This window comes from Brassica oleracea, chromosome C2 (assembly GCF_000695525.1).
Source record: "Brassica oleracea var. oleracea cultivar TO1000 chromosome C2, BOL, whole genome shotgun sequence".
Taxonomy (NCBI): Eukaryota; Viridiplantae; Streptophyta; class Magnoliopsida; order Brassicales; family Brassicaceae; genus Brassica; species Brassica oleracea.
The window spans coordinates 24807005-24831035 of record NC_027749.1 but is presented as its reverse complement, the minus strand read 5'-3'; the positions used below and the strand labels follow the sequence as shown (position 1 = coordinate 24831035).

At 37.5% G+C, this 24031-nt stretch overlaps 2 protein-coding genes and 1 pseudogene across 2 annotated transcripts; 1 reads left to right on the top strand and 2 right to left on the bottom strand.

Moving 5' to 3' along the window:
• The first annotated feature begins 640 nt into the window (after positions 1–640).
• On the top strand, positions 641–14206 carry LOC106323821 (annotated as a pseudogene).
• Positions 14207–14936: 730 nt separating this feature from the next.
• LOC106323820 lies at positions 14937–17728 on the bottom strand. The gene is made up of 3 exons (XM_013761884.1): positions 17724–17728; positions 15106–17575; positions 14937–15032 (listed from the first exon to the last, which is right to left on the bottom strand). The coding sequence occupies exons 1-3, from the start codon at positions 17726–17728 to the stop codon at positions 14937–14939; spliced, it is 2571 nt and encodes an 856-aa protein (XP_013617338.1).
• A 3365-nt stretch (positions 17729–21093) lies between these two features.
• LOC106323819 (glutathione S-transferase T3-like) lies at positions 21094–22454 on the bottom strand. Its single transcript, XM_013761883.1, has 2 exons — positions 22334–22454; positions 21094–22022 (listed from the first exon to the last, which is right to left on the bottom strand). Exons 1-2 carry the CDS (start codon positions 22452–22454, stop codon positions 21094–21096), a joined length of 1050 nt encoding a protein of 349 aa, XP_013617337.1.
• Positions 22455–24031: the final 1577 nt, after the last annotated feature.

Sequence of the window (24031 nt, the reverse complement as noted above, 5' to 3'; positions counted from 1 at the left end):
CTCTCTCTCTCTTTCCTTTCTCTCCCCGTTGGATCTTTTCCTCCCTCCTCGCCGCGAGTCACCCCGAGAGCAAGCCGAGCCGCCGGTGGTGGTGGTCGTCCAACTGGTGGTGGGGTGATCGTCCGAGTGTGGTGATGGTGGTGGCTGTGTGGTGTTGTGGTGGTGACCAGATCTCGTCTCTCTCTTGTTTCCTTGTTCCAGATCTATTCAGATCTCATCCCCCTTGTCTCTTGTTTCCAGATCCAGATCTAGGCTAAGGTGAGGTGATTCGAACTTATCTTGCTCCCATGTACTGTATACTCCTTTATGTTGGAGTTAGGTCTGATTAGACCGTGTTTGAGAGTTAGGTTGGTAGATCATATGATGAATGCTAGGATGCTAGATGAATGGATCATGCTGCATAAGCACTCTCATCTTGTTTAAAGGACTTAATGAACTACCTTGGGTTGATATGAATGTTATTTATAATGGTTGCTTGTGTTATTGGTTGTTGTGATTCCTATGAGGATCCTTGAATGAGAGCTAGGTTGCTAGAAAGAAGTGAATGCCTAAAATGATAGATGTCAACTGGTACCACTTGTTGTGAATGAGAATGTGCAGTGTATTGCGTGTGACACCGATAACGGGTGGCGTCTAGTGAATGAGTACGAGTCTAAGTGTACATGAAAATGAGAAAGTGAACGAGAACGAGAATGAGAATGAGAATGAGAATGTGAACGTGAACGTGTCAGTGAACGTGAACGTGTCAATGAACTTGCTTGAAGTCCTGTTTGGACCACCGAGAACGGGTGGGCGTCTAGAGTCTAGGATGTGTGAACCTGCGGGACAGTAGCCTAAAACGAGGTACCCACATGAACCTGTGGGACAGTAGCCTAACACGGGGTACCCGCAGGAGCCCACGGGACAGTAGCCTAACATGAGGTACCCGTGGGAGTGACCCACGAGACAGTAGCCTAACAAGAGGTACCCGCGGGAGTGACCCGTGGGGCAGTAGCCCAACATGAGGTACCCACGGGAAGTGATGAGTTGAGCCTTCCACGAGATGCGGGATAGAAAATGTGTTGTGGCGCCTTAAGATCGAGTCAATGCCGAGTCGTGGCGTAATTATGGCTATTATGACCGGGTGGCGGACAGTGCCAGGATGGGCCAACGTGCTGCAACTCGGATAGCCATGTAGGAAGCTGGAGGGGGACAGATGCTCGAAAAAAGTGCTCTTCCAGGGCAGGCCGGAACGCCTAGGGATATCCGTAAACAGTTATAGGTCCATACGTCAAGGTTGCGTGAAGTCAAGTCGGTCTTGTGTGATGGTGTATGTCGAGTTGGTCGAGTTTATTGAATTATGTGTGCAGCAATGACTCAGATCGTTGTTTGAGTTGACCGTTAAGTTGTTAGTAAAGTATAGAAATGTGATTGCTTGGAAATGGTGATGATAGAATGTTCTAGAATGCATTTGGACCCTGGTTTCCGCATAGAGTAGTATATAGTGTCATGTGGGCAGGCTGGTCTAGAGTCACTTCACTGAGTAACCCGTTGCTCATTCCCCCCCTTTCTATTTCCCTGTGCGCAAGACTGTAAGTAGAAGAATATGGATACGGGTGTGACATTATTTCACGGAAGGTTATGCCTCCGTGGACTCTTAGGACCAGGAATGGGAAACGTAGGGTCGTCTAAATGAGTAAACACGTGTCCATAATGCCCTTTCGATAACCCCGGTCGGACGCCGGAGGATCGGACTGTCACAAATGGTACCAGAGCGGGGGTTAAGATCCCTTAGTACTATCCTAAGGGGTTGACTTTTCCGAAATTTTCAAAACCTGTTTTAAAAGAAAAATGTTTGTGAAATTTTATTGCATCCAAAAATTTGTGAAATGAGTTTTCAAAACCACCCAATATATTTATACGTCTATTATGCTTTTGATCAGATACATTTTACTTGCAGAATTTCGTTCCGAGCTTAATTCATTCGTTGGTTTTTAAAAGATCCTAAGCAATGTGTTCCTCGCCTTGTGTGCCCCCTTGTTTGATGTGTGATTGTGTGAGTCCATTTTGGTATCGGATGTTAAGTTCGGAAGTCTAGGGCTTGGAATTCGGGGACGAATTTCGATTAATAGGGGGAGATTGCAACATCCCGATACTTGGCACAAAAATTTCTTAAGGAGAGCCCGTTAGGACTGCGGCCCATTAGGGTAAATGACCTAGGGTTCCCTCCTTTTCCTATAAATGAAGCTGCCTCCTCTCACTTTTCTCTCAATCTGAGACTTGAGCGAAACCCTGCAGAGATTTAGAGAGACTAGGAAACCCTAGCCGTCAAGCTTCTCTTTTCCTTTTCTCTCTTCTTCTCTCACGCCTCTCTCTCCTTTCTCTCCCCGTTGGATCTCATCCTCTCGCCTCGCCGCTAGTCACCCCGAGAGCAAGCCGAGCTGCCGGTGGTGGTGGTGGTCGTCGTCCAAGTGGTGGTGGGGTGATCGTCCGAGTGGTGTTGTGGTGGTGACCAGATCTCGTCTCTTTCTTGTTTCCTTGTTCCAGATCTGTTCAGATCTCATCCCCCTTGTCTCTTGTTTCCAGATCAAGATACAGATCTAGGCTAAGGTGAGGTGATTCGAACCCATCTTGCTCCCATGTACTGTATACTCCTTTATGTTGGAGTTAGGTCTGATTAGATCCTGTTTGTGAGTTAGGTTGGTAGATCATGATGAATGCTAGGATGCTAGATGAATGAATCATGCTGCATAAGAACTCTCATCTTGTTTAAAGGACTTAATGAACTGCCTTGGGTTGATATGCATGTTGTTTATAATGGTTGCTTGTGTGATTGGTTGTTGTGATTCCTATGAGGATCCTTGAATGAGAGCTAGGTTACTAGAAAGAAGTGAATGCCTAAGATGATAGATGTCAACTGGTACCACTTGTTGTGAATAAGAATGTGCAGTGTATTGCGTGCAACACCGATAATGGGTGGCGTCTAGTGAATGAGTACAAGTCTAAGTGTAAATGAATATGAGAAAGTGAACGAGAACGAGAACGAGAATGAGAATGTGAACGTGTCAATGAACTTGCTTGAAGTCATATTTGGACCACCGAGAACGGGTGGGCGTCTAGAGTCTAGGATGTGTGAACCTGCGGGACAGTAGCCTAACACGAGGTACCCGCAGGGACCTGCGGGACAGTAGCCTAACACGAGGTACCCGCAGGAGCCAACGGGACAGTAGCCTAACATGAGGTACCCGTGAGAGTGACCCGCGGGATAGTAGCCTAACAAGAAGTACCCGCGGGAGTGACCCGTGGGACAGTAGCCTAACATGAGGAACCAACGGGAAGTGATGAGTTGAGCCTACCGCGAGATGCGGGATAGAAAATGTGTAGTGGCGCCTTAAGATCGAGTCAATGCCGAGTCGTGGCGTAATTAAGGCTATTATGACCGGGTGGCGGACAGTGTCAGGATGGGCCAACGTGCTGCAACTCGGATAGCCATGTAGGAAGATGGAGGGGGACGGATGCTCGAAAGAAGCACCCTTCCAGGGCAGGCCAGAACACGTAGGGACATCTGTAAACGGCTATAGGTCCATACGTCTAGGTTGCGTGAAGTAAAGTCGGTCTTGTGTGATGGTGTATGTCGAGTCGGTCGATTTTGTTGAATTATGTGTGCAGCAATGACTGAGATCGTTGTTTGAGTTGACCGTTAAGTTGTTAGTAAAGTATAGAACTGTGATTGCTTGGAAATAATGATGATAGAATGTTCTAGAATGCATTTGGACCCTGGTTTTCGCATAGAGTAGTATATAGTGTCATGTAGGCAGGCTGGTCTAGAGTCACTTCACTGAGTAACCCGTTGCTCATTCCCTCCCTTTCTATTTCCCTGTGCGCAGGACTGTAAGTAGAAGTATAAGGATACGGGTGTGACAGTATTTCACAGAAGGTTATGCGTCCGTCGACTCTTAGGAACAGTAATGAGACACGTATAGGCGTCTAAATGAGTAGACATGTATCCATAACGCCCTTTCGATAACTCCGGTCAGACGCCATTGGATCGGGCCGTTACAAATGGTATCAGAGCGGGGGTTAAGATCCCTTAGTACTATCTTAAGGGGTCGGCATTTCCGAAATTTTCAAAACCTGTTTTAAAAGAAAAATGTTTGTGAAATTTTATGGCATCCAAAAAGTTGTGAAATGAGTTTTCAAAACCACCCAATATATTTATACGTCTATTATGGTTTTGATCAGATCCATTTTACTTGCAGAATTTCTTTCCGAGCTTAATTCATTCGTTGGTTCTTAAAAGATCCTGAGCAATGTGTTCCTCGCCTTGTGTGCCCCCTTGTTTGATTGTGTGAGTCCATTTCGGTATCAGATGTTAAGTTCAGAAGTCTAGGGCTTGGAATTCGGGGACAAATTCCGATTAACAGGGGGAGATTGTAACATCCTGATACCTGGCCTAAAAATTTCTTAAGGAGAGTCCGTTAGAACTGCGGCCCATTAGGGTAAATGACCCAGGGTTCCCTCTTTTTCCTATAAATGAAGCTGCCTCCTCTCACTTTTCTCTCATTCTGAAATTTGAGCGAAGCCCTGCAGAGATTTAGAGAGGCTAGGAAACCCTAGCCTTCAAGCTTCTCTTTTCCTTTTCTCTCTTCTTCTCTCAAGCCTCTCTCTCTCTCTCCTTTCTCTCCCCATTGGATCTCTTCCTCTCTCCTCGCCGCGAGTCACCCCGAGAGCAAGCCGAGCTGCCGGTGGTGGTGGGGTGATCGTCCGAGTGTGGTGATGGTGGTGGTGACCAGATCTCGTCTCTTTTGTTTCTTTGTTCCAGATCTGTTCAGATCTCATCCCCCTTGTCTCTTGTTTCCAGATCCAGATCCAGATCGAAGCTAACGTGAGGTGATTCGAACCCATCTTGCTCCCATGTACTGTATACTCCTTTATATTGGAGTTAGGTCTGATTAGACCCTGTTTGAGAGTTAGGTTGGTAGATCATATGATGAATGCTAGGATGCTAGATGAATGGATCATGCTGCATAAGAACTCTCATCTTGTTTAAAGGACTTAATGAACTGCCTTGGGTTGATATGAATGTTGTTTATAATGGTTGCTTGTGTGATTGGTTGTTGTGATTCCTATGAGGATCCTTGAATGAGAGCTAGGTTGCTAGAAAAAAGTGAATGCCTAAGATGATAGATGTCAACTGGTACCACTTGTTGTGAATGAGAATGTGCAGTATATTGCGTGTGACACCGATAACGGGTGGCGTCTAGTGAATGAATACGAGTCTAAGTGTAAATGAATATGGGAAAGTGAACGAGAACGAGAACGATAATGGGAATGAGAATGTGAACGTGTTAATGAACTTGCTTGAAATCCTGTTTGGACCACCGAGAACGGGTGGGCGTCTAGAGTCTAAGATGTATGAACCTGCGGGACAGTAGCCTAACACGAGGTATCCACAGGAGCCTGCAGGTTAGTAGCCTAACACGAAATACCCACAGGACCCCACAGAAATGTAGCCTAACATGAGGTATCCGTGGGAGTGACCCGCGGGACAATAGCCTATTCTATGCATTCGATAGCCAATTTAGACAAATTATATTTATGTTTATAATATAAGAAAAAAAGAAGACTGAATTCATTACGTTATTGTTGGTAGCATGGAAACCCTAATCTTATGCACGAGACACGCCATGTTAATTTCTAATTTCAAGGCATCTATCTATTTATATAAAGTACTGTTTGCTCTCTCCAGAACGCGCCACCTCATCATCCACCTAGATAAGTCATTTTCCCTCGCGGCGACACGTGTCATAGAAGACTCAAACTCAGCGTTTCATTTATTCCAAAAGTCATAAATGATACGGGCTTTGCTATTTTCTGGGCCTGATGTTGAGCAATCCTGTGTGACGGCCAGGGCCGACTCTAATCTTTGCTTCACGCTGTCTAACAGAAGCTTAGGGATCGTCTTTGTTCTTCGTTCGATCGCGACTTCTGATCTTCATCTCAGTCACCGAAACAGTCTCTGTTGCAATTATTTCGTGTTAAATCCCTTATTAATTCAATCAATGAAGCCTTGAATGCAATATTTTCTTTAGGAAGCGGTGTACCTGTGAATATAAAAAGGTAAGCATTTCGAATTGAATTAGATATATTCTCCTATGATTTATGTTTGTATAGATAACAGATTAAACTCCAGCATAAAGTTAAAATATTGGAGTTTCATGACTGCCTTTTCATATGTTTTCATTGTATGCACATGCTTTTATGGCAGGGACAGTACATAGTCAGAGTCTCAAGTCGCCTTCATGATGATGACACCATTGTCGAGAGAAGACATAAAGCTAGCTGAAGTTTTGATAACGGTAAAGAACTTGAAATGTTTAGGAAACCCAACATTGCTAGATGCCTAGATGTTTTACTCCATAGAGGACATGGATAATCGTAAAAGAAAACAGAAGTAAGTTCTAATGTATTTTTTTTTTGCCGTATGTTGCTTAGCTGGAAATTATTTGATTACTAAATTTGATGACAAGTGTACGTATGGTATTTGAATAGAATCTGATATTTTTTCTTGATGATGTTTCCTTCTCAGGGTCTCTGAGAAATATAGATGGAAAAGAAGGAAATTGCAGAGCATGAAGCAGTCAAGAAAGAGCCTGAAGCTTTCTACTGGAGAGACTTGGCAATGTTCCAATGCATGCGTTATGTCTAGGAGATTCTTCATTCGGCGAAATAGGAGAGAAAAAAGAATATATAACAATTTGGTCCAGTTTTTAATTATTTAAAAGGACTTAAATAAAATAATTGACGTATTTTTTAATATTTTTGTAGTTTCTTATTTAAACTGAAGGTAACAGGTAACACTTATCAAGGAAGAGCACACGCATTACTTTGATTATAATCTGATTGAAAATCATAAATTATTGATCCTGATACTTTTTCTCATATTAATAATACATCCATTGTTTTAGCTAAATTTATATAATTCAGCTTACAAGTTTTAATAAGAAATTAAGAAATGTCCAAGAAACTCAATTGAGATCACAATAATTGTTGATCAAATAAGATTTGTGTAAGTAAACTCGATATAAAGCCATGTCATCGTTCAAGCCATATGTTTAATGTATATTTTTCGACAAAATTCTTATGGTGCTGTCTCAGTTTATCAAAACGTGGCTGCTTTCTCTTCGTTTATCTGATTCTTTCACTTAAACTTTTCCTGTCTTTTTATTAACTTGATGTGAGCATATAAAGTCTATAAGATGATTCATCTGACTCTAATAAAAATGGTCATGATAGCAGAAAGCGCCCTAACAAAAAGGCTATGGCGTGTAAACACGAGAGTGACAATGAAAGTGGCTCTAGCAGCTCTGACCTTGACAGTGATTGTGGAGAGAAGAGAAGAAGAAAGGTACAAAGAAACACAATATAAGCAAAATAGGTGCCTCTTCTTAATCTGAAGCTGAGAGTGACGATAACAACAAACTTAAGAAGTCGCAAAAAAAGTAACCCTCTAACCAATCTGGTTCGAAAGAAGTAAGGGACAAAAAGTAGTGGGAGGAAGAGGCGTGATTTGATGTTAGTGAACCTAAATTTGGAAATGAGAAAACAACTACTACACAAAAAAAAACTAACCATGTAAAACAAAATGGAAAAACAAATGTGGACGATGTGGAGACCAATCATCTGAAGAACAAATATAGAGTTGCTTCAAGTGGCAAGAAAGCTGCAAGACCCTCTGATGAAAACAAGAGATCATAGTGTAGTAAAGTAGAAGTTTACAGTGGAGGAATGATCCACAAAATAGATGAAGAAGAGGATAGTTTCAAGCATCACAAATTGACAAGGACAAATATCTTCCTCTTACGGAAAAACTTTTAACGACGTTGCCAACAAATATATCAACCCAGCAAACAAACAAACAAAAAGTAAAGTCATGGCTTAAAAATGAAAATGGCTCCCCACACATGAAACTCATAAGTTCAGATTAACATCATATTTTAGGTCAAACACACAAAATAACGTCACCAATTAGCAACCCACTGCACCAGAGATGTCAACATCCAATATACTACATTTTGCCTAAAAATAAAAAAAACAAAAAAAAATATTACCCACTTAAAACCATAACATTTCATGCTCAACAAAAACAAAACCCAAAACACAACACTCCCAGATCTATTGTATACTAACAATTGAACAATATTTTGTGTGAAATACGGACAACCACTAGAACGAAGTTCTATAAAGATTAATATTAAATTATTATTCAATCTAGCTAATTCTTAAAAATAAAATTTAAATCAATTCATTTTTCTATTATCTAAATCAATAAATTTGGATGATAATGTATAAGAAAATATAAAATTATCAATAGATTATAAAACATGTATAAATGTATAAGAGAGGTAAATAATTCATTATTCATGTATTTAAATAATAATCATCATCATGTACAAAGATCCATGTCTCTTTGCAATATATGAATGTGGGTTAACCCTCTCTACTCATGTAAACCTCATCAAAATAAGTGGCTAAAAATTTGACACTATAATTTTTAAAAATGTAATAAACGCTATATATTCCTTATCATCTTATTCTATTAACCAAAATGTTTAATAACACAAAAGTTATTTTAATCAATAGTTTAATTACAATCTAACAAAAAAAAGTTCATCAATGTAAAATTATTTTAACACACAATATATAATATCATCTAAAATACATACACTTCGGAAGAAGAATAAGAACGATTTTTTTAGTGATATTGTGTCTTCAAGTTTTATCAAATGCAAATAAAAAGCGTAAAGCTTATGAAATGATTCCACCATTTTATCACGAAGTTCAAGATTAGAAAACTTTTTTAAAAAAGGAAAATATAACCAACTATTAATACATAATAGATTAAAAATATTTCTACGAAAATAACTCCACAATAAAAAAATTAATAGATGATCAAAAATCAAAAATAGAATAAGATACAGAAAAAAAAAATTAATATAAAAACAAAAATGAATAATTTGTTATATAAAAGAGATATGTTAATTTATTCTAACTAAATAAATGTAGAATGTGTTTTAAATATTTATGTCAAGAATTATAAAACAAACTATAAACATAGATCCACAACTGTGTAAAAATAAAATATATAGTTATATAGTCTAATAGGAGACACACGATTTAAAATAATGTAATATAATGAATAAAACTAGATAACTTCAAATTAAACAAATAAATCAACAATTCTACACCAATAAAATAAAAAACAGAATAAAACTTCAAATAAACAATCTTAGTAATCGTAAGAAAAAATTTAATTAATTGTAATGAGAATGAAACTGAATAAAAAATAACAATCAATAAAATAATTATTCATACTAATATAGAACAAAACAATTTAAAATAAAAACAAATATTAAAAAAAATAAAAATATTTACTCTAACTATTTAAAATATTTTAAAATTATCATCCCGCCCGTAGGGCGGGCCAGCCCTAGTCTTAATATATATATATTAAAACTATTTAATTTTACTCACAGCAAAAATGCGTTTTTATCTTTAACAACAAAGAAAAAGTTTTTATTTATATATTAAGTTTCACAAACCAGTTAAGTTAGTCAGAAAATAAACCAGCCACTTATTATATTTTCACATAGGCTAGCCTTCTTTCCCATTTGTTTATTACCAATTCAATATGTACACTATTTATAAATAAACTGGTTAGTAATGTAAGGGTTAACCAACTCCTTCAACACAATTCATTATAGGCCTACAATCCATGAAAGTTAGTTATGGAATATCAGTGTTCATACTGCAGTATACAGAAGCAAACACACTACCTACAAAATAATCTTTAGTCAAAAAACTACCAACTAATACTATATAGTGAATAGTTACCATAAGAGCATATAGTGAATATTTTGTTTAATGTAACGATACTTATATTTTTCTTCTTTCAAACAATATTGTTAGTTAAATTAATATAATATTACTTAAATATTCAGATTATGAAAATATATAGTAAATATTTTGTTTGAATAATCAAGTTTAATCTAAACTGAAAATTAAAATTTATAAAAGAAATTGAACAAATAAAATAAGTTAAAGATATTTTAAAGTTATAGAAATATAAGAAAACAAAAATATATATTTTAAAAACAAACAAAAGAAACAAATCATAAGAAGTCTTAATTTATAATAACCCATATAACTTTATGGAATGTTAACTAATATGATGCAATTTACACAGCGACAAAATAAGAGTTTTTCTTGGATTCATCGCCTATGGTTTAGTTATTTAAAATTCAAAATCTTCTAAAAACCAATAAAATTTAGTTATTTAAAATTCAAAATCTTTTAAAAAGGAAACAAAATAATAAGAATTTGTCAAGTTATATTATGTTTTTAAAATAAATAAAGAATAGTAAAAATTATCAAAAAAGATTGTTTTAATATCGTTAACGTCGTCTGCAAAACACTAAACCCTAAACCATAAATCATAAATTCTAAACCCTTGGGTAAAACCTAAACTATTGGGTAAATGTTAAACTCTAAATCATAAACATTAAACCGAAATCTTAAAAACATTAAACCCTAAATCCTTAACCCTAAATCCTTAACCCTAAATCCTTAACCCTTGGGTAAATCATAAACCCTAAGGGTTCAAGGTTTACTCAAGAGTTTAAGATTTAGTGTTTATGATTTAGAATTTTTAAGATTTAATTTTCAATGTTTATTATTTATGATTTATCCAAGGGTTTAGAGTTTACCCAAGAATTTATGGTTTAAGATTTAAGATTTTAGTGTTTTGCTGATAGCGTTAACAATATTAAAAAAATATTTTTTTTGATAATTACTACTTATTTTTGTTTATTTTAAAAGCATAATATAACTTGAAAAATTCTTATTATTTTATTTCATCTCTTAAAAGATATAAATCTGAAATAACTAAATCATATTGGTTGGTGAACCCTAGGGGGAACCCAAAAAAAACTCGGACAAATAGCAAAATGATCTATTAATCCATTTAAATTTAGAAAATGGGGACTTGAATTCTTGTTTATATCATGGGGGCTGAGGCAATTGCCTCTTTCAAATTACAGTAAGCACGGCTTTGCTTCTAAGTTTTAACTTAACCAGTATAAGGTTTAATTAAACACATAAATACACTCAGATAAATCTGTCTAAAATGCTATTATATATGCCATTTTATGCCACACCCTATTTTTACGGCTACGTTAGTAAGAAAGCTCACATGACTCTATCTGGCAATCAATATACATTGGATCAGAAGGCTAAGTTCTAGCATTAATATCAAAATACATTACAATGATATTCTCAGGTGGTGCTAAAACGTCACGATCAAATAGATTATAAAAACGGAAAAAATAGTAGAAAAAAAACTGTGAAATGTGTTTATAAGTGTGGTAAATGGTCATTAAGTAGCGAAATGTATGGAAGAATGACAAACAATAAAAAAAAAATTAGGATATTAAAAACAAAGGCATGTGGGAAGGGTCTTTACATTACAGTGGTCAGAAATGCTATGCTGAGATGAGGCAAAGAGCCTTCACTCCTTGTGGGTCTCCTTAAATATCTCTTTTCATCTTCCCTTCCTTCTAATTTGTTTATAACTTAATAGTAAATCATACTATTGCATTTTTATCAAGTTAAAACCTCAAGAAAAATCAGAGTTTCTCGACAGAGGGAATTCATATAACTATCAGAAACAGAGCTATATTATGTGCTAGGAAAGGTGCAAGCAACTAAGCATCAATGATAGAATGAAAAAAAGATCATGCTGATTATATCATATCTAATATATGTGTAGTACTTTTTGACCAAAAAAAAGGTGTAGTACTTGTAGTTTACATGTATAAGATATATATATATCGTTTATCAACATTATAAGAACTAGTCTAATTCTTAGCGAATTCCAGATGGGATGTTAGCCCATGTTCAAATAATCAAGTTCATACATCAACCAGGGACCTTGGCATAGATTTTTTTTAAGGCTGTGTATCATTAATAAGCCACATGGGCAAAAAGTTTCAAAATATTACAAAAATAAAGCACAAGATCATACCAGTAGATATGTCGTAAGAGAGGATAGATAAAAAATATCAAAGAGGTTATCCTACTCAAAAAACACAAACGCAATACACAAAGACAGTAGTCTTCTGATGGCGTGCGTTCTAAGATGAGACCGGAAGAGAGGCTTCTGCTTCCTCATACATCAATGAGTAAATCTTACACCATCTGTGATGGAAACTCACTATATGGAATCTGAAATTGTTACCTTCTCGTTGTAAGTCAATTTCTCATAAAATTTGAAAAGGTTAATAGTGGAGCTGATCTAGGATCTGAAAATTAAAAGATGAACTGTTAAAACCATGAACTCGAAACCTCCAAACTTCTTAGCTCTTCTTTTATCCATAATAGCGGCCTGAAAAGAACCCAGTTTTGTGGAGGTTTGGCTCCATAAAATCAATTCCACCAATTTCTCAAGGAGACAGAAATAAATGATAATACCGTCACTCCAAAAGGAACCGGCAACTCCCAAAGGCTACAACGTAAAGGCAGCGAGAGAGCAGTCTCAAGCCAAAGAGTCAAAAGATAATTATACATTTTAGTTTGACCAAAAAAAAAAAAAAAATTATACATTTTACTATCCGCGTAAAATACTAACATTAAATAAATGGGACATTTTCAAATATACTATATAATGACGTAATGTGAAATCACTTGTCATCATAAATCCACTGTCCTTTCCTAACTAACTTCACTTCGTTACATCAACTCTCTTTGTCTCGCTAGCCTTATATAAACCCTATACGTACGTATACTCTCCTCACACTCGCCCAGTCAAAAACCACACGTATCAATGGCCGAGTCATCCATCTCCTCCGTTAGACAATCATCTCCGGTGGAAGAGGAGGAGAATCATCGAGCCAATAACAAGAAACGAGAGCGTGGAGCAAATGGGTCTCCGAGATCCGTGAGCCCCGCAAGAAGCGCAGAATCTGGCTCGGCATCTTCTCCACGGCAGAGATGGCGGCGCGTGCACACGACGCGGCGGCTCTCACCATCAAGGGAGGGAACCTCTGCCGTCCTCAACTTCCCGGAGCTCGCCACTTACCTTCCCCGTCCAGCTTCCTCTTCTCCCCGCGACGTTCAAGCCGCAGCTTCCGTAGCCGCCGCCATGGACTTCTCCGATCAAACCACCATCATCCCGGAGCCTCACTCGTCTCCATCGAGCAGCTTTTCAACGTCCACGTCGTTGTCACCGTCTAGCGAAGAAGCAGCGTCATCAACGGCGGAAGAGCTGAGCGAGATAGTTGAGTTACCGAGTCTAGAGACGAGTTACGATGAGCCGTGGAGCGAGTACGTGTACGTTGACTCGGCGTATCCACCTAGTTCGCCTTGGTATTTTAATAACTGTTATAGCTTTTATTACCACAGCGACGAAAATGGCACTTTGATGTCTGAACCTTTTGAGTCTTCCAATTTTGGCCCACTTTTTTCCTTTAATTTAATCCTTTTGTTTAATTTTTGTAATTTTAGCCCAGTTTCTCGGATGTTTATTTCATTACTTGTTTCTCAACAGAGTTTAAATATACTCCATTAAATCTGTTTTGTAGTAATATAGTATGCTTTATAGTTTTTTTTGTGTGGTCGGACGATAGAACTACTTTTTCTGCAACTATGATTGGACGATAACTACTTTTTCTGTTTCTATTTTGTAAGTTTGGCGAAAGCATGCAGCTGTGAAGGTGAAGATTTGGAGGATAAAAGTATTTGCATATATCAAGGGTTAGGCTAATATTGGATAAAAAGTCTAGGCTGATATACTATAGTTTGAATGTGTAGTTGTATATATAGTTGATTAAAGGAAAAAAGATTTGTTGCTACACGAACTATTGGTTAAAGTATCTCGAACCATCTGAAGTATTAAATTGTATCTATAACTACATAAACTCTTAGAAATGTATGTAATTAAACATGCGAGGTTCAATTAGATTTTTTAAAATTTTTTGGGGTCAAATCGAATTTTGGAAATTTTAATCCGTCCAGACCCAAATCTAAATCCGACCACTAAAATCGACCCGACCCTTATCCTATCTATTATGTCTTCTTCTTCTTTGCGATTTCTTCGTATCTCAGCCACAAAAAACTTGAAGATGGAATTGGGTTCGAGTTCGTCGAGAAAGAGCCGAAATTCTGGGCATAAATTGTGTTTCTGTGGATTAAAGGCAAGTATAAATCAAGGTTGGACTGACAAAAACCCAGCTCGTCGATTTTACGGTTGCCCACGTTTTAAGGTATGAAATTTGTTAATTGAACTCCTTAATTAGCTATTTAGATGTGAAAAGAGAGATATGAAATGCAATCCGGACCTTGTAACAGTTTGGAAATGGATGCAAATATTTCTCTTGGTTTGATGAAGAAGAAGGTACAAAATGGCAAAAAAAAGCTTTGATTGAAGCTCGTTATGAGATTAGAAAGAAGGATAGAATCATTGAGTAGTTAAAAGTCACCATTGCAGAGATGCGTAGTGATTTGGAGATGAAGCAAATGGAAACAGTGAAAGATGAAGATGAAATTGTGAGACAGTTTGAAGAATGCTTTGTTTAGTGTTTTAGTTTGTCAATCTTATGTATAATTGTTGTTTAAGTGCGTTTGGAATGGTAAGTTGTAATGTCTAAGCATAATGAACTTCTTTTTTATGTTAATGAATTGAAGGAAAAAGTCATGATATCACCATAAAGAGAGTTTAAACATCCTAATTTAGTACATAAAAACCAATGTCAAGAACATCTTAGCCGATACCAAACACAAAAAATGACATCTTATCCGAGCATTACCAAATCCAAAACAACAGCTTAGAAAATCTTAACACCACATCTTCAATCATCAGAACCATGTTGGCTTGTCTGAGCACTTGTCGATGGTCCTTGTTCCTATTGAGCCTGCGCCTGAACTTCTTCACTTGCTTGAGCTTCTTCACTTGCTAGACCTTCTCTGATGCGCCTTCTTTTCACCCTATTCTCTTCAGACTGAAAACACAAAGTAAGAAATGAGAAGACAGTAAGAGAAATGCCTAACCCAATACAACTAAGATGTAAATACCTCATGAGGACATTTCCTTGCATTATGACCTTTTCCACCGCACAAACCACAATGCATTTCTCTTCCTTTTCTAGACACTTTTGTTTCTGGATGCTTCTTACCCTTCTTTGGTGATTCCATAACACCTTTAATGCGTGCTTTGCCTTTCGGTCTACCAGGAGGACGCTTATAAGGTGGTGCTTCAATTAGATCCCCATCAGAAAATGTCCAAAACTTTGGTCCATTAACAGGCCGCAATCCATGCCTATACACGTCTTGCCACTTAGATGTCAAGTAATAATCTGCAATGAAATCTTCAACTTCCATACCATTCTCTCTGATTGCACAAACAGCGTGACAACAAGGTATCCCAGTCAAGTCCCACTTTCGACAAGCACAAGTTCGCAGATTCATATTCACAGCATAACCATTAAGGTTCTGGACAATCTCGAATTCACCACCAGTACTACCTACTGAATAACAGTTCTGCGCTTCATCACATGCCTTTGCAATCTCTTTTCTTCCTTTTGGTGTGTATGTCCCAACCTCATGATCAGCTGTCTTAAACCTGATTGCAACCCTTTTCATAGCGTCTCTTCTAATCAACTCCATCATCTGCACAAAGGGCTTCTTCCTTGCAATCTTCAAGGTTCTATTAAAAGACTCGGTTAAGTTGTTATGTGTGTCGGAACAACAAGCACCAGCTCTGAAGAAAGCCCTACACCAAGTGCGATGATCCTTCTTCAACAGCTCCTCGCAAGCCCTAGGATCATACTCTTTGAATATCTTCAGATTCCGATCAAAATCAGGTTCATTGTAGCTACTAGCAATCCGCCAAAACAAGGGTTTCAGCATGTCGGACTTGTGATTCTTCTTGAGATTTGAGTAAACGTGCCTTGCACAAGCTCTGTGTTCTGCTCTTGGTAGCTCAACTGCCACGCCATGGATCAATCCTCTATGCATATCTGAAATAATAGTAGTCTGTTCACCTGATCCCAGCGCCAAGTCCTCTTTCAGTCTGTGAATAAACCACTGCCAATTATCATTGCTCTCACCAGATACCACACCCCATGCTATTGGGAAAACCTGGTTGTTTGGGTCTCTTCCTATAGCTGTCAAGAGCATTCCCTGCAATGAATGTTTGAGGAAGGTTCCATCCAACCCAATTATGGGTCTGCAATTCTGCTTCCATGCAATCCTCAATGCGTCAAAGCAAACATAGAAGCTGCTAAAAACGTGACCTCCGTTTAAATTCCTTGTGGTGTTGATCTCTGTAATCGTACCAATGTTTGACCGTTTTAGCTCCACCACATAATCTCTCAGCCTTGAAAATTGCTCATTACACTCAGCTTGAAGCTTATCAAGTGTCATTCTCCTTGCATTTTGCGACTGTGGAACAGTGATGATAATGTTGTAGCGGTTCCTCATCTCTTCTTGGATCATCGGTCCACTCATATCTGGATTTTTTCTCATCGCTTCTAACATCAAATCAGCAATCACTGGAGCCTTTATAGTCTTGCACCGACCAGTTGGGTGACAAATATGCTTGTTTTCATACACTTTCACCATCCATCGGTTAAGTGGAGTATCTACGGAGCAGTAGATACGCCAAGGACAACCCTTTCCATTGCAACGAGCCCCAATCTTTGTTTTCTCCCATCTATCATACACCACATTTCGTCTAGTCTTCAAGATGTAAGAGATCACCTGTTTCTTGAACTCTTCTCCACTGGAAAATGTCTGTCTTAAGCTGAGTACACCATCTAATAACCCTGCTCGAGCCATCCTTTTAGCTTGTTCCTCTTCCTCATCTGATGATGCTTCAGTATCCGGATACACTTCACCTTCATCAGGAATCTCATCCCCATAGTTGTTGTTTATCATATCAATATCCTCCTCGAGAGCCTCATCATTCTCATCGCTTTCATCATTTGTGGCTCTCAAGTCAGACCAACTATCATCTTCACTTTCTGACACATTACCACTTTCCTCATAATCTGCATCATCTTCATCTTCTTCGAACCCATGCTCTTCTGCTTCCTCATTAACAGTATTCACTTCGTTCTCATGCTCTCCTTGCTCAATGATTCTCTCTTCCTCGTTAGCTCCTTGCCCAATCATTCTCTCTTCTTCTTCGAGCACTACATTTTCCTGCTCCTCATTCACTTCTTCGCCACAGATTCTCTCATCTTCACCTATCTTCTCAATGTAGAAATCTATTTCTTTCATCCAACAGCCCCCAGTCGCCAATTTCTTCTTACCTTGATCAATATTATTCGATAAAGACTTCCTATCTTCTAGGTCTTCGTAAGGTAACTTATACCACATATTCCCCAACTCTGTTTTGTGCACCATTTGAAACACCACATCTTCAAAGATTGTAACTCCATCAACTTCTAAGACCTCGACTTTTCCATCTGCATAAATAAGCTTTCCATCCTCTGTTTTGAATTTGCCTGAATGGTAGCAATTCACCTTCACCATAATGTCCCTGAAAATTCAACATAAACAAGGTAAACTTCTTCATTGAGGCATTTTATCGAACACGTTATGTGCTTTTTTTTAATTTAACTCAGGCTTATAAAAATGGAAGGAGAATTGCAACCAAAAGAAGCAATGGAGGAGAACAAAATACATACCCCATGATTTGTACAACAATCCACGAAAGCACTCTGATAATCTCTCTTCTTTCCTTGATTTTACAATCTTATGGTTTTAGTTAAACGAAATCATCGGATTTTGTCTTTGATTCGAAACCCTAATACTCTTTTTTCCCCAATTCAATTTAATTAGATAGGATAAGGGTCGGGTCGATTTTAGTGGTCGAATTTAGATTTGGGTCTGGGCGGATTAAAATTTCAAAAATTCGATTTCACCCCAAAGAATAAAAAAAGATCTAATTGAACCCCGCATGCTTAATTACATACATTTCTAAGAGTTTATGTAGTTATAGATACAATTTAATACTTCAGATGGTTCTAGATACATTAACCAATAGTTCGTGTAGCTACAAATCTTTTTTCCTTGATTAAAAACATGTTCTCATATGGTTTGTCAGCTGGTAGATATGGAATCTTGTCAACTTGGTATTTAATTAGATACTTATTAAATTCATAAAATTTCCCTATATAGACGGAATTAAATTAACCAACTCTTTGCACAATAATTAGTGTCTAGTCAATGAGAATAACAAATACAACGCAATAAATTTTTGTGCTTGTAACTCAATTTGTTTCCTGTTAAAGAATAAATATGGATAATTCAAATAACACTAAAACAGAGTGATAAGATTTGCAGGTAGGTAAATCATTCTTGTGATTCTAGTTACTCTTGTTTGACTTTATGGGCATTAGTCAGTCATTATTTGTTTAATTACGACTTGACCTTTAAACTAACACATACATCCACTGAGGCACTAAGAGCAAGTCCATCCATTAGAACCTCTAATGAACCTCTAATGAGTTCTTATGATTAAATTAGTACTCTCTCTGTTTTTTATTGTAAGTAGTTTAAGCAAAATTTGTTTGTTTCAAAATATAATTAGCTTTCATAATTTTAAGTAATTTTTATTTTTATTGGGTATAGTGTTACCAATCAAATAATATATACTTATTTATGATTGGTTTAACTGCACCTAATTTATATATCAAATGCTACTTTTGGAAAAATTAATAATTTTTTTAATATTTGTGTATTCATCTAAAACTACTTACAATAAAAACAGAGGAAGTAGTTAATAAGATGATTTGAGAAGTTAAGAACCTTTGTTAGTGCAAATAATTTGTTCCTCCTCCAATGGGAGAACCTCATAGGGGTTCTTAAGTTTTTTTTTTTAAAGTAGAATGATTTAAAATAAAAACATACATAAAAATGACATAAAAGCATATTAAAAATACAAATACAAATCATAAACGAGAAATAGCCGATTAGTTGAAATCTTGATTTGTTCCAAATTTTTGCCATATATTCTCAACCAAATTTGCTTTCAATTGTTGATGTATTGTTCTATCACGAACTCAATTCCGAATGCTCATCATATTGCCGAGATTTGAAGGCATATCTGTAGAATACGTGAAATGCACTTGTGAACTTCGGTTTGATTCCGGTTGTGCAAAAACTGATACATCAAACTGAGTGTACCCATCCTGTTTGTCTTCTACGATCATATTATGTAGAATGATACATGCTCTCATTATCTTTCCAATTTTTATTTTATCCCACAAAAGAGCTGGATTTTTTACTATGGCAAATCGAGCTTGCAAGACCCCAAAAGCACGCTCGACATCTTTACATATAGCTTCTTGATGTGTAGCGAATAATGATGCTTTCGGACCTTGCGGAAGTGGAATAGATTGGACAAAAGTATCCCATTTTGGATAAATACCATCTGTGAGATAGTAAGCCAAATCGTACTCGTGTCCGTTGACAATGTAATTAACTTTTGGAGCTCGACCTTGTAATATATCATCAAAAACTGGTGATCGATCAAGAATAATGATATCGTTTAATGTACCTAGAGGTCCGAAAAACGCTTGCCATATTCAGAGATCTTGTGAAGCTACAACCTCTAAAACAATGGTTGGCTTTCCTGATCCACGTGTATATTGACCTTTCCATACGGTCGGACAATTCTTCCACTCCCAATGCATACAATTAATGCTTCCTATCATACCCAGAAATCCCCGTATCTCTCCAATATCGAGTAGTCGTTGAAGATCTTCTAGCGTGGGTCTTTTTAGATACTCATCTCCAAATAAATTCATGATTCCTTGAACAAAATGTTCCAAGCATAAAAGCGCGGTGCTCTCACCAAGTCAGAGGTATTCGTCGACCGCATCAGCTGGGCAACCATATGTCATCATACGAATTGCTGCCGTTGCCTTTTGTAATGGAGAGTGACCGAACCTTCCAGTAGCATCTCTTCTTTGTTGAAAGTATGGGATTTCAGCGTAGAGTCGATCAACAATACGCATGAACAAGGGCTTGTTCATTCTAAAACGTCGACGAAACATGTGAGAAGGATTCACTAAAATAATCGTTCCATAACTGCATGTGTCCTTGTTCTCGTTGTCTTTCAATGTAGGCTCGTTTCTTTTTTGACCTTGATGCTTCTTGACGATCTTCATTATAAATGAAAAGTTTTTCGAATTGATGATCAAAAATTTGATCAAATCTTTCATCCATGTCTTCAATATTATTAGAAGAAGAAGCCATTTTGAAAAGTAATTTTGAATTGGGAAATGTCAAGAGAAATTTAGAATTGGGAAATGGTAAGACAAATTTGGTGAAATAGTAATAGAAATACAATATAAACAAGATTTTGGATTGGTAAGACAAATAACAAGATATGCTTTTTATACTTGTAGAGAAAATAAGAGACATTTGTTCTTCTTACAAACCCAATCGGAAGAGAAATGATACCGTGATGGCTCTGTTTATACACAATAACAAGATAGGCTTTTTATACACATGACTCACGAGTTCTGTTTCTTATTCTTCTACCATCTACAACATGGCTCTGTTCCTTCTTGTTTTCTTGTGTCACAAGCCATGTTTCTTATTCTGATCACATGACTCACGAGCAAACAGATCACATGGCTATGTTCCTTCTTGTTTTCTTGTGTCACAAGCTCTGTTTGTTATTCTGATCACATGACTGACGAGCAAACTGATCAGGAAGCAAGAAGAAACACGAGACTCGGGTTTGGCTGCTGTGTTCTTATGTCACATGTACTCTGCAAAAGCAAAAAGATAGAATAAGCAAAAGCAAAATCAGACAACGCAAATGAGACAAAGCAAATGAGACAACGCAAATGAGCCAAAGAAAATGAGAATCAAACTCATACACAAAGCATTAACCATTAATTTAAACAGGCCACAATGTTACAAACTCGGACACAAAGCAAATGAGAACCAAACTAAGACACAAAGCAGTAAGATAAACAAACTCACATACACAAACCATTCAGAGAAACAAACTTAGAGACAAGACCAAAGATCGGAATTAAACTAAATAGCCAACATGTCATTAATAAGCTTATTTTTCAAAGCTATTTCAAGTTCACTCAGTGGCTCTGTCTTGGCAATGAGGCTATCAAGCAATTTTTGCTTGTTAAGCTTCTCCTTCAAAGCAAAGTCATTTTGCCTTATCATCCACATGCTCTGAAACTCCATCCTCTCCTTCACTTCCTCTTCCAAAGTCCCTTGCTTGCTCACTAACCTTTTTTCTTTGGCCTTTGATGCTTTAAGACCAACAGGCCGAGCTTCATCCTCTCCATGGCTTCCTGGCACAAAGGTTGATGACTGTGCAGATCCGTCATCTAACTTCCTTCTTTTAGACTGTACTTTATCAGAAGAAGCTCCACACCATTTCTGATCATGGCGAAGCTCCAACCATGCATGCTCCAGTGTGAACTTCACCTTGTAATCATTGTAGAAAATCTCATGAGCCATCTTCAAAACGTCATTCTCATTCTGTCCACTCGATCTCTGCTTCGTTGCAGCATCATAACAGCCAACAAATTTGCAGACCCCCTCATTGATCTTCCCCCACCTTTGTTTACAGTGCGTTGGCTCTCTCTTCTGTAAACAAGCCAGCTTTGGAATCGCAGCAAAATAAGCCGCAACTCGTTTCCAAAACGCAATTGCTTTCTGCTCATTCCCTACAACTGGGTCTTTGGAGGTGTTTAACCAAGCACTTATCAGCACACCATCTTCTGTTGGTGACCATTTACGTCTCTCTTTACGGTCAGACACAGTCTCTGCATCGTCGTTGCCATCTTCAGTCCATTGTGAACCGAAGACAGAGGCATCCGACGCAGAGACTGTGTCTATACAAGGTTCACGAACAGACTGATAAGGGTGTTGAGTGCTTGGTTGTTGACTGTTTAAGAGGTTTTGAAAGCTACAATGTTGACTATATGGATCCATAAACTTGTCTAAAGGAGAATGAAAGAACAAAAGAGAAGGAAACAGCTACTGAGAAATGGCGTGTTTTGTTCACAATTTAAAGGGAAGTTTTAAAGCTTTTAAAGTTTTTAGTAGTTGAAGTTTCAGATCTATGTGTTAATGACAATCAATATTTTTACCTACAACTAAAACAACCAAGCAAACTAAATACATATCACTTCAACGCAACTAACACATACCATAACAACCACGAAAACTACATACATTTCACATCAATTCCTAACCTAATCAATATCTAACAAACATTCAACTAACTAAAGCAACAGCAGAGTCTACTTACCTCTTGCCACATGTGAAATGGAAGAGGGTATTCCGTAATGAATGCTTTGTTGATGTTGCATCCGTTTCTGAGAGTGCGTCTGTTCCATAATGAATGCAAAAGAAAACGCCACTGCTTCCATCCTTCCACAACCAACAACGCAAGTAAAATTAAAAGCTCATCTGACCAAAGATAATATCACTAAATTCCGACACAACTCATTTCCGTTTCAATTGCTAATATTACTAACCATCTCGACCAAAGCTAATATCACTAACCAGTGCTAATATCACTAGTTTGAAATTTAACTCTGAGATCAAAACATATTAACAAACCTTGAGCAGACATTGTAATGTAACCATTTCCTCTCCACCATGGAATAACAAAGTAACGGCTGCAATTGATACATCATCAAACATAAGAAGATTAAATTAAGAGAACAAAAAAAAACTAAAAGATTCATTTGGACAAGAACAAAGCTGATGATATTGTTATTACCACTCGGCTGCTTGTTGCTCCAACAAACGATAAAGTGAGAAGCTTTCATAGTGATCCTAATATGCCATCGTCCCAAGTGATACTGCCAAAATAAAACCATCAGCAAATCTAAAGACATCATAGACGAAATCTTTAGAGGACAAAGGGGTGACATTACATCGTACCAGATCGACGTGAGTTCCTCCGGAGATTTGGTTATGGATCTATCCAAATTCATGATCGAATCCAACGGTTTTGGCTTCAACGGTGAGAAGGAGAAGATGACCGTGCGGTGAAGATCTGTCTAGACATGCAACGAGAGGGCGAAGAGACCTTTCATCCTTGGAAATTGAGAAGAAGAAGATGACCGATCATTCGCCGGAGTTTCATCCTTGGAGAGATCGCCAGAAAATCGCCATAGAAGACGGAGAGCTCGAAGAAAGAGGACGAAAAGAAAAGAAAAGATGGGATTTCGACGGATCATTCGCCGGAGTTTCATCCTTCGAGAGATCCCCAGAGTATCGCCATAGAAGACGAAGAGATCGAAGAAAGAGGAAGAAAAAAAAGAAAAGGTCAAGTTTCGACTAAACCTCGTGACGAAGTAGAGAGAAACATTGATCGCGGTCGAATAAAAAGCTGCCACATATGGATTCTTACCACTCCTTAAAATCCCAAATTTAAGACCGGTTTTATGTTTTCTTTTTCTTTTTCTTTTTCATTTATTTTTTTGCCTTTATTTTTTTGGAACCTACTCTAAGGACTCCCCCGACGGAGTTGGTCTAACTCATGTAAATCCAACGATCGAGATTTAACACCTTCATTATTTGTTTTTGTACATTCGGTTTATGAATGATTAATCCACTTGTTCATTCGGAAATCCAGCCATGGGGAGGGATCGAATCATTTGTAAACCATTTCTCAAAAGAAAAAAAATCAGCCATGGGGGAAATACCTTTTTAATTTCATGGAGTATTAAGTATTGCGTGAGTCTCCTCGACGAAAACATCAATCAACACCCGCCTCATAAGGTGATTAAGTTAACCCATTCTTTATAATCATCGTACATTAAGCTAAATTAGGCTTTCGAATGGTATGCAGATCAAAAATATGCAGATCAAACACAAAATGAAGATCAAGCAGAACAAATGTAGATCACGTAGATCATGCAGAACAAATGCAGTCCTAATTGGTTAAACTAATTTACAAATTAGCATATTTGACTAAATGTTAAAAATAATTGTG